The following is an 11,175-nucleotide window of genomic DNA, read 5'->3' as shown; positions in this document are numbered from 1 at the left end:
ATCACATTTGTTCTCATTTTTGTTGTTCATCGGCACCTTCATGCATCAAATTATTTTTGCAAAAAGCAAGCACCAATAATATATTTTGCTAAATTCTTTGACACCTCCTAACTTCAGGAACTTCAGGAACACTTCAGCCACTCCCATTCACAGGATCTCTCTTTGATTTTCTCACTTCCATATGTCACTTCCTCCAGATGAGCTCTGCCTGATTCCCTCTTCATTTTCAAATTTAAGGACATTGGGAATTAGTTTTAGCTGGAAGCTTCGGTGAGTTATTTGTGTTCCAAGCAAGTGATAAGAGTCAGAATGAGAAAGAAGAAATGAGTCCTGGGAGGATGTTAAAAACCCATCTCAGAATAGAAGATCCTCAATCGTCCTACGAAATATAGCTGCATCTGAAGATAATAAATCTTTTTGTTTGGTGTCATTTCTTATCTTGGACATTTTGGGTACTCTGAAAAAAAAAGCATTATTTTTATCCAAAAACCATATGTTACTTTCATTAGCACACAGAGTCACCAAATGACTTTTCCCTCTGGGCAGAACAACTTATATGTGATAAACAGGAGTGTGGTTGTTATACAGTTTCTCAAATTTGGCATCTTACTGACCCATCAGCTGACCCAAGTGGCAATAATTGGCTATTTCTGTGGAACACATTAATAGATCCAGTGGAGTCAAGAGCACAAGAAAGAATATATGGGGCTTTGAATGGCAAGAAAGGTCTTTGAAAGAAAAATGTAACTCTGAAATGTGAATGCAATTCCTATTTCTCTCCTTGCTTTTTTTTCCTGCTTCACAAGAGGCTGCCTACTGCGAGCCTTTCCATAGCCTGATAGAATCGGACACTTCCATTTGTACTAGCTATGAGGTCAAAAGGCTGAAGTAACCTGAGAGAGATGGACAGGACTAGTGATGTAAGATTTTTAGTGTTGTTTCAAGTGTGTTATAGTAATATCCATAACTCTATTAGTACTAGAATGTTTTTAGAGCTAACTATTGTGAAAAAGTCATCTACATAATTAGAAAAAATAGAGATGAAAATTAGTTGTTTTTATGAATGACTGCCATTTAAAAAACTGTCTAGATAGAAGCAGTGAAGGGTGACTATCACATAAATGGCAACTATATACCCCCAAAAGGATATGCAGAATATATGAACTACTTTGTGTGACATTGGCAGGTGCTCATACAACAGCATTCATTAACATTTATTTTGTGCATTGGACATTTATTTTATCATTTGAACTGATGGAACTATATAGTTTACTTATATAGGATATAGTTTCCTCAAGGGCAAATTCACACATAATTTCTCTCTCTCTCTCTCTCTCTCTCTCTCTCTGTTCTTTTCTGTTATTTTACTGCAATGTGCTCGACCCCACCTTCCTGCTGTTCAGACCACAGCAGTGCCACACACACAGGGCCTGCCATAAATCAATGGACAGGATCGTGTCTGCCAGTCAGACTAAACAAGAGCATTTGTGCTGCTTTGCACTCAGTCATTAATCATCTTGACAGTTTGAAAAACACATTTCCCCTTTAATGACTGTATTTGGAGAATCACGTCTGCTTCCTCTCTCTGCACCGCTACTGCTCTTTTTCTCTGAAAGGGGCTCTTTCCTTACCAAAGTGTGTGTGTGTGTGTGTGTGTGTGTGTGTGAGAGAGAGAGAGAGAGAGAGAGAGAGAGAGAGAAGGCAGAGCATCTCATGTTCTAATAAATTGCTGACAGCAAGGTAAATGTTATGCAAACCAGTGATTAGTCTTTTTTTTTTAAAATAAAAACAATAATCACCTTTACCGTAATTGTGTTATATAAGGTTAATTTTATAACATAAGGCTTTATAAGTGTCATATGCTAAGAAGAACACCAATATATAATTATCCAGTAAACATAACTTGTGATTAGAAGTCATTGAACGATGGTTTGTATTGGTCTAACCTGTATAATTTGATGCTGGGGCACTAATGTAATAATTCATCAGAGAAGAAAAACAATAAAATAGCCTACATTTCCTCGAAGAGGAACAAAGATATGTGTAAATGAGATGACTGATGAATGACCTCTCAGGGCTATGAGAGGTTGTTTTTGGTTTGGGTCATCATGAGCATCTGGGCTCGGTTTTGTCCGTGAACGGGCGAATAAACCATGTGGAATATTCGAACCAGACTGTGAGTTGAGCCCGGTCACCCACGCGTGTGGCTTACAGACTTACCCGGCCCCGCTCCGCCATCCTCTGCCAAGGCACGTTTCTCCATAAGCATCTTGTTCGTGATGCATGCGATCTGACAAGGCGGCGTTCGTTCCTTCAGAGCGAACGCTGATCAGAACCAGCTGGGGCCCTGCATATTAGTGGTTCGCCATAATTGCCACTGCCCTTTCGTAGACCGCCGAACCCGGTCTGTCTTCACTAGTGCGTGTCAGAAGACAGCCAGAGGGAAACTGGAGACCTATGGAGGGAGCTGCCTTTACGTCAAAAGTACAAGACAGGTTAATTTACTGTGGGATTTGGGCAGTTCACCACAAAATACAGTAATAGACTGAGATGGTCTGAAAGGACTTGTTTGAGCAAAGGTTTGTTGGCGTAGTTTAATGGGAGCCTCGAGTTTGGTTGGTTGTAAGTGATATCTACTGCATTTTGCTTCTCCTTCAGTGTATGAGTGGGAGTAACTGGCTGTTCCCAGCATCGCTAAAAAAATGAAACACATCTGTAAACATTTCCATATTCAAGCCACTTTAAAGAGAGACATGAGAAGTAGGCAAACCCACACATCTTAGAGAGGATTGTCTGTGAAAATCACAACCCGATGAAAAAGCAAGGAGGTACTGACAGATCTTGGTGTGCAGCCCTGCAAAGCTGTTTCCTTAAGGTGCTGGAGGCATTATTAAATATTGGTAAGATCCTTTGCAGCGTGCCCAGATCTGAATCCAGACTAAGAAACGCCCTGGGATCGTGCTGCCTCCACACTCTGTCATCATTAATCACTGGCCCTTGTCAGGTGTCCGCCCAGCGTTAGCCACCAACACCACCATCCTGCTTTACCCGCGCTGTGGGGGAAGGGCGATATATGTGTTCCCTGCCTCTTGCTTCTGTGTGTACATATGTGTGTATCTCCACATTGTGCACGTTGTCTGGGTACGAACGGCCATTTCTGAGCAAAGCTACTCCTGGAGACATATTGGTGCATAAGGCAGGCCTTTCTCAGCTCCAGAGATCAGCTCCAGCCTGGTCTGACTCGCTTGTTCGAGGCCCTGCAGCGACGTATCTCTCCTCGGTGCGAGCAGCAGGGTTGACAGAAATAGAGTGTGGGTGTTGATTCCTGCCAGGGCTAGGAGCTGGGGAAGAGAGAGACGGATGGAGTGATTGATGAGAAGCGAAAGAGGAAGAAAGGGAAGATGGATCGGATGACAGCGTGATGGACGAGTTACGGCGAAATGGAAAATGGCACCGCTATTCATCTCTCCCTCGAGAGCAGCACTATGCTCTTGAAATTTCATCTACTGCACCTTTTATTCATTTAGAACAGACAGTCCTTGCTGGTCATGTCATTTCAGCTGAGATTTGTCCTCTTAGCTCAGTGATACTTAAATGAAAACTTCTAAGTAGCAATTCCAAAAAGAAAGGAGCACATTTGGACATAGATAAGGGCTGAATTAAAAAAAAAAAAAAGTAGCTGGCAACAGAAATAGTAGTAATGCAGATGTTACATTTACCACGCTATGACCCTTCTTTTATCTGAGTTACCACAGGGCTTTGGAAAATGCCCAGAGAGGCTGATCACTGTCTGTGCAACATCCCATTCGCCCAGGCGACCGTGACCTCTTGGCAACATGACCCACATGCTCGGATCTGTTCCCCCGCTCACTGTCACAAAAGCGTGATTCGCACAATGTTGGGGGAAGGCGAGCTGGGGGTGACCTCTCTGATTACGTGCCCGGAAGTTGGCGGATACTCTGTACCTTCCTGCACTGATGGAAGATTCTGTGGCCAATTGCACTGAGTACAGGGTGGCCTCTGAGAACGTTCTGGGAGTTTTGATGGAAACATAACCGGAGTGTGAGCCCAAGGGGAATGCTGCACCATAACCATGCGAGCTAACTGTCAGTGTATGAGTGACAGTACACAGATACAGTGCTGTCAGCTTCCGTCGCGCTCCATGGCAAGGCCGTGGGATGCTATTGTTGCCAATCAAACTAGCAAGGTGAACTGTGCCAATGGTATGCTATGGCCTAAAACCGCTGTTCCAGAATCAGCCAGAATAATCTCAAGAATTTCCTTCCCTGCCATGTGATGAGCACTGGCATTGACCCCGGGTCCGACACTGAGACCTGTTGTCAATCAACCTGACAAGATACACTACTCTGGTTTCTGTCTGCCCTTGATGGCTGGTTTTGCATTCCAAATCAAATTCCTCACCCATTATGGGCCACACAGCAACCCTGACCCCGTGCTGGCAGCTAAAGGTGCAGAGAGTCATCGTGCGATGAAGAAGCCAGAAGGCATGGACATGCCCAAGCAGGAGCACACACAGTTCCCCCTACGGCTTCCCAAAGGCCAGACAACTTCTTTCAGGGAATATAGGTGGTTTATGCCGCAGCATTAATCTGTTAATTATGAAAGTGTGATTTATAGGGGCAAAATGACTCAGTGTAATTAAATTTAATTGAACTGTCCGCGGCACAGTACTCCTCAAGGATTAATTACTGCATGCACGAGAGAATATACGGAGGAAAAGTAAAAAAAAAAACAAAAAAAAAACCACAGAAGAATGGAAACCGTAATAGCACTCTGGGAGCGATAACCTTTAAGCGAAACGTTTGCATAACTATAACCCAAGTCCTGATGTATCAATTGACATCTGGTGTCACGCTGCTGGAAGAGGGATACAAAAAAAGAGCTTGGAAAGCAAAGCGGAGGCCCGGCGAGGCGGCTCGGGGGTCCCCCGGGCCGTCATTACACGCGCCGCATGCAGGCCCCCCGTCGCAGCACGGCGCCTCGGGCCGTGCTGAGGAAGCACTCTGTGCAGGAAGCAGCAGCACAGACCCACAGATCCAGCGGCATGCCAGGCCGCTCGCGGCGGCATCCCGGCTCCGTAGGATCTGCAGTGGAACGCTGCACGTCAATCACCCACGCAGCTGAGCGGAGCAGGGAGTAAACCACACAGGGATGGGCACACCACTCCTCGAACACAGCAGGGCGCGTGCCCGTGGGCAGCCAGCCAGCCAGCCTGGTGACCCACTGGTCCCACGTGCTGTTTTTAAAACGTCCATGAAAAAAGGTTCTATGAACATAAATAACAATCAAATTAGTTTTTAATATTCTGATTAATTACACTGTAAATAAAAGGTGTGTGTAATTATATAGAAATCTTATTTTTTTACTGTACACTTTCAGTGTCCAGTTCAATGCTCTTGTTTTGGTGAAGTCCAAACTGTAGCACTCACTTACTGAGTCAAGATGGACAACTCATTGCAGAGGCAAAGATGACTTGGTCTACTGGATCGATACTGCACTTCCTGACAAACTCCAGAGACCTACATTATAATGACAGGCCCGGCCCAATCTAAAACAAAGCTGATAACAATTCACTATCGCTCACAATCGTTTTAAGGTTCAAAAGGCTTTCCCCACAATAATGTTTTCTCTCTCCTAGTACATTTTAAATAAAAGCATAGAACAGTAAAGGGGTAAGCAGCAGAAATATAGATTAGAAAATTAGGCTACCATGGGACTTTGGTTTAAAATGACACTGAGAAGATAAAGAAGTACAAAGGCATGTAGTTTAAATATAACCATTTCATTTATTTAACAAAATTATAACTCCAAAGTTGGACAGCACTGCCATCTCTGTTTTTTTTCTTGCCTTTTTTCATTGAAACAGCACCTTTACCACCTTAGCAATCTCGACACATTACAAAAAAATATTACAGCTCTTTATACCATTTACTTGTAAGCTGTTAAAAAAAAAAAAAAAAAAAAAAAAAAAAAAAAAAGCATTAAGAAACGACTTTGACATGCACAACCATACTGCACAGACGAGAGAAACAGAGAAAAGAACATTTGCTTCATGAAACAAAAAGAAAGGCGAAGCTTCGCACCATGTGTGCAAATCTCAGGCAGGATGACGAAGAGAAAATAATGATGGAATGAGCGGATGTACTCCGGCTTTGTAAAAGAAAACGATTAAGCGTGTTGCGTTTTCGGATTATAAAGTGGAAAACCAAAGCGCTTGTTTAAAAATAAATACAACTGTGTTTTAAACCTGTGCTGGCGCATCAGTCTCATAAACTGTTTCAAGCTTGCATGCATCCTGCATACCCGTGGCCTTGGCTATAAGGGAGTCTCGTTTCCCTCATCGTCCGTTTCCCGCCTTCTCTCCCAGCGCGGGGCGGCTGGGGCCCACGCACAGTGTCCAGCGGCCAGCGTCGGCCGCAGCAGTTACGCGAGCGTCCTGCCTGCTCTGGCTGCTGAAGGACGCTGCATCGCGGAAGGCCCGGGACGGGGCCTCACTGGTAGCCGAGAGCCGAGGCGGATCCCAGTCTCTGGCTGTAGAGGGCGTAATGGGAGTAGTAGGGTGCCGAGGCCGGTAAGGAGTGCATGGGCAGGGAGGGGGTTGCAGGGAGGTGCATTTTGCTGTAGGGGTGGTAGCGCGCCAGCCCCAGGCTAGGGGGCGCTCTGAGGGAGAAGGGGGCCGGGCTGCTCTGGCCGGGCAGGTGGAGGTGGCACGAGGCCGCGGCGGCCGCGGCCGCAGCAGAGGACGAGGAGGGGGGGTACGCTGACAAGAGCTTGCCGTCCACACCCGGCAGGGAGGTGTGCGTGCGCAGGTGGGCCAAGAGCTCCTCCGAGGTGCCGAAGCGCTTGTCGCAGGGCCCGGTGGCCGAGACCCAGTTACAGGCGTGTGGCAGGGGCTCGTTGGGCACCATGAAGCCATATGTGTAGAGGGGGTGTGACAATGAGGGCGTGACACTGGAGGACAGGGAGCTCTGGTGGATTGAGTGGAGCGGGTGGGCAGGGTACACCAACGGGAAGCCAGACTTCAGCGAAGAGGAGGGGTCATGGACGCATGAGCTGCAGCTGCTGCCGCCTAGATGCGGTGCATTTGGGTAGCTTAAACAGTACGGATCCCTGCACAAGCCTTGCATGAACGACGGGGGAGATGCCCCCGTCAGAGGGCTGGAGCTGGGGTGCTTTCCTACGCCGGCACCCCCGAGACTGGACTTGGTAGGGTCCAAGCCAGGAACGAACTGACCAGGGTACCCTGCGTAAGTGCCCACTATCGACCCATGATAGCCCATACCAGAAGACGGGAGCGGGAACATGGGGTGACTGGATTTGAAGGGGGAAATGGAAACGGGCACGAGTCCTCCGGGCTGGGCCGTGTGCGAGTCCACCTTGCCCTCGTTACTGGGGCTACAGTCCGAGCTGCCACTGCTGGAGTTGGCGCTCGCCCTAGCATGGCTCGAGTTGGCTAGCTGCGGACTGTCCAGGCCAACCTTGCTCAGCTCAGCCTCCTTCTTCAGATTGCTGCTGCTGTCCAAGCTCGCAGTATCCGTGGGTTTGGGTTCCCCGCTCCCGGCCTGCGAATGGCCAGTCTGGCGTGCCGGGCCAGGGGACAGAGCCTGCCTGTGTGTCTGCGGTGGTGAGCTCCCTCTGGAGCTTGGAGACAGGGTATGAGGAGGGTGGGACTGACAACCCTGCGTGCTATTGCTGGCATTACCTCCGCCCATGGGAAGACAAAAGCCAGGCTTGTTAGTGCTGCTGTTGGTGTTGCTACCATCCCGCTGGCTGTCTGGGCCGATTTTCGAATAGGGCTTAAAGCTGGACTTGTCATCGTGGGAGGGCCGCTGCTCCCCGAGTTTCAGGGCTGCGGAGGAGGTACGAGCTGAGGAGTCTTTGTCGCTGAGCCCGCTGGAAGTGATCGAGGCCAGCTTGGAAGAGGAAGGGGGATCTGTCTTACCTATCTGAGAACAGGTCTGAGCCAACAGGGCCAGGGGGCTCTTCTTAGCATCCAGCTGTAAGGGTAATGGAAAGGAATTATTTCTCCCTCTCAGGAGAAAAGCTACTACAAATGGTGATATATATATATATATATATATTTTACAATCCTCACACTGAAAGTGGGAAAGGCGGATAAATTATCCACATTCTAGATGCCCGTAATACTACCTTAGTTAGCGATATTTTTGAATTTGACTAATTTTTTTAGATTACAAAAATATATAGGACCCAAATCAAAATCAGAATTCCATGTGTATATAATATACATTAAATAATTCAGATTATACTTTAAGGTAGTTAAAAATTAAAGTAGACGGTAAAACAATTTATCCTATTAATGGGTTAACTCCGAGGGTAATTATTCCCCCCTTCCGTCTGTGTTTTAGAAAACAGCTGCAGAGAAGAGAAGAGAAACTCATTTCCAGACAAGTTCGCTGACACCCCCCCCGAATTATATATAAATATAAATAATATAATTTTTAAAAAATATATATTTTTCCCCCCCCACACAAAGTTTTACAATGGAGCCTTGCTTAAATCACGAAAACCAGGGCCAGCGCACTGCCTAAAGAATAGCGACGAGTATGTCGTGACGGGTAGATAAAACGATTACCTCGATGCTCACAGGGGCTGATGTCAGGGGCTGAAGATACTCCGGGTGAAGCAAGTGGCCGGAATGTGCGGTTAACATCTTGAGAATTTTAACAGGAAGTCTCTTTGCCTGACGGAGGGGATCCGATGGTTTTAACGAAGTTGCCGACAGGTTCTTAATCCCAGTAACCTTTGTTAAAGCGAAGTTACGGTGTTCTTTAGCGGGCCGTTGGGACGTCGGGCTTCGTAAACTGTGAACTGTAGATCCACCAGGAGTAATTTTCATTTGACGCGAGGCTCAACCGGGATAGGTCCGGCACGAAGTGCGCAGGATCAAACACGACACATTTGTCCAAAACTCAATGACTTTGTTTTACGTCCTTGCGCATAGCACTTTTCTTTTTTTATAATCCACAACACAAATGTCCTGGTAGCCGCCCTATTTCCAGATGAGAAAAAAAAAAATCGATCTTTTACGGTCGACGGAGAATTATTCCAGTGCCATTCATAGTTCCGTCCCAGGGTCTGTCTTCCTCTCCGATCCGAAGTCGTCCGACCATCCACGCAAACAAACGCGTCTACGGAAAATGTAAAAGCGCGTATTTTGAGATGCTCCTGTATAAGAGGTAAAGTTATGAGGGTAGCGGAAAAGAAATCCACACAAGAAAAGGGGCTACAAAGGCAACACGACACGAACGCGCTCCAGCCGTCGCTTCGCAGCCCTCCGACACTCGCTCCGTCTCATCTAGTCTCCGGTACTTCAAGTAACTAAAACGCAAGGAGGACCTTCCGAGCACGCAAGCCGGCGGCCAATGGGCGTTGGCTGCATGGGTAATGAGAAGGTATGAACCAATTAGGGAGGGGTTATCTTGTCCGACCCGCCCAACAGTCCTTTGTCACATTCCTATTCATTACGGCGTGAGCGTGACAACGGACCTTTAAATGGCATCATATTAGATTCTCAGCTCATTTGTGTTTGATAAAAGAGATCTTACCTCCTTCACATTCCGCCGTTTTCACAGACATCAATTTCATAAGGTTGCCAGTTTAGAGTGACAGACAGAGGGCGCTTGGTGCAGAAAATGACTACACAATTCTCCTAAACAAACAGCAAAGGACCCAACTCTTCAGTCCGTGGGTTAAATTGTCCTATAAATGTAAAACCAACATATGGAAACCAATAATCTGTTATATTTAGGACCATAAATTAAGCCTAAATGTTTACGGTGCAAAAATCGGGCTAGAGCAAGATCCTGTTTTGAACTCACGTTACTAAATTCGTCAGGAGCAATTCCTAGGCATTTTAAAAATACTTGTGGTTCACCGACATTCTTACTAACGTGTTTTCAACCAGTATAATCAGGGGTGATGGTAACTTTTGCTTTACCCTTATATGAACCCTCAACATTTTTGTCAAAGGCCTTCCCTGAAGTCGGCTGCACACTAGACAAAAAGAGGACCAAAAACAAGAGGACCCTATAGTACTGTCTATAAATATGGAATGTTAATAACTTTATTGCCTTGCTGCTCGACACTAATCTGGCAGTGAGCTAATTTTTGTTAACCTAATTATACAATGAATTGGTTAAAGTGCTTAAAAATTATGCCTGACAAGAGCTATTAATGGCAGCCTGAAATAGCCCAAGTTTCAGAGGCGTTAAAGCCTGAATCCTTTAACCATCTGAAATAACCGAGAAATGTATTATTCTCCTTCTTTCCACCATGGGCTCAGTTCTGGAAATAAGAGTGGTTCATTCCATTCTGATCATGTAAAGAATTACAGGCCAGGAGAGATTATGCGTTCATCTACAGTAACACAAATGTTATTTTTCTGCCTAAGCTTTTATTGTAATATTTAACACATTGTTGTATATTTTTAGAGTTCATGTATGTGTTATTGATTATTTATTATTATTGTTGCTTGTTTTAACAAAAATTATAGAAATTATTTTTGTTTAGAATTGTTATTATTTAATGTTAATGTTTGTTGCACCACCCTTGTTTGTCAGAAATTAAATGGAATCTCTGTGAGGTTATCAGAGGTCAACTCAGTGATAAGGAGATTGCTAGGGCAACAGTCTGTCAGGCAGAAAGGTCAGGGGTTAAATTGCACTGGAAAGCATGTGTGGTGAAGGGTTTACTATGCCACTGCTTTGCTTAAGATCAGACACAGATGTCTCGCTTGCACATGAGGTTAAAGGTAGCTTGTTTGTGTGTGTGTGTGTGTGTGTGTGTGTGTGTGTGTGTGTGTGTGTGTGCATGCACACATTTTCGTTTTTGCAGTTTTACACACTTTGTTCAAAATGCTTTGTTCTGTATTTTTTCATCTTTTTAAAAAAATGTCCATATGATTACTAGTAAAATTATTAAACAAAGCCATGTGTGTCTCGCCTGCTCAGGCCCTGAGGAGTGCCTAACTTTCCCCTGGTGTTTACCAAAACTGAAGTTCACAAAAACAAATAAAGGATATTATGTTGCTCATATACCAAACTCTGAAGTTTCTACTTTCAGCCAAATCACTAGACTCTTTAAATTTTGTCAGAGTACTCTAAGTGCACAAATGTAAATACAAATATGCAT

General features: G+C 45.4%; 1 protein-coding gene across 1 annotated transcript; it reads right to left on the bottom strand.

Moving 5' to 3' along the window:
- Positions 1–5,963: 5,963 nt before the first annotated feature.
- Positions 5,964–9,404, bottom strand: LOC113589016 (zinc finger protein 703-like). The gene is made up of 2 exons (XM_027028460.3): positions 8,618–9,404; positions 5,964–8,018 (listed from the first exon to the last, which is right to left on the bottom strand). The coding sequence occupies exons 1-2, from the start codon at positions 8,879–8,881 to the stop codon at positions 6,513–6,515; spliced, it is 1,770 nt and encodes a 589-aa protein (XP_026884261.2). The 5' UTR covers positions 8,882–9,404; the 3' UTR covers positions 5,964–6,512.
- Between the last annotated feature and the right edge of the window lie 1,771 nt (positions 9,405–11,175).

This window comes from Electrophorus electricus, chromosome 19, assembly GCF_041902795.1.
Source record: "Electrophorus electricus isolate QZ-2024a chromosome 19, ASM4190279v1, whole genome shotgun sequence".
NCBI classification, from domain to species: domain Eukaryota; kingdom Metazoa; phylum Chordata; class Actinopteri; order Gymnotiformes; family Gymnotidae; genus Electrophorus; species Electrophorus electricus.
This window is presented reverse-complemented; position numbering and strand designations above follow the sequence as displayed.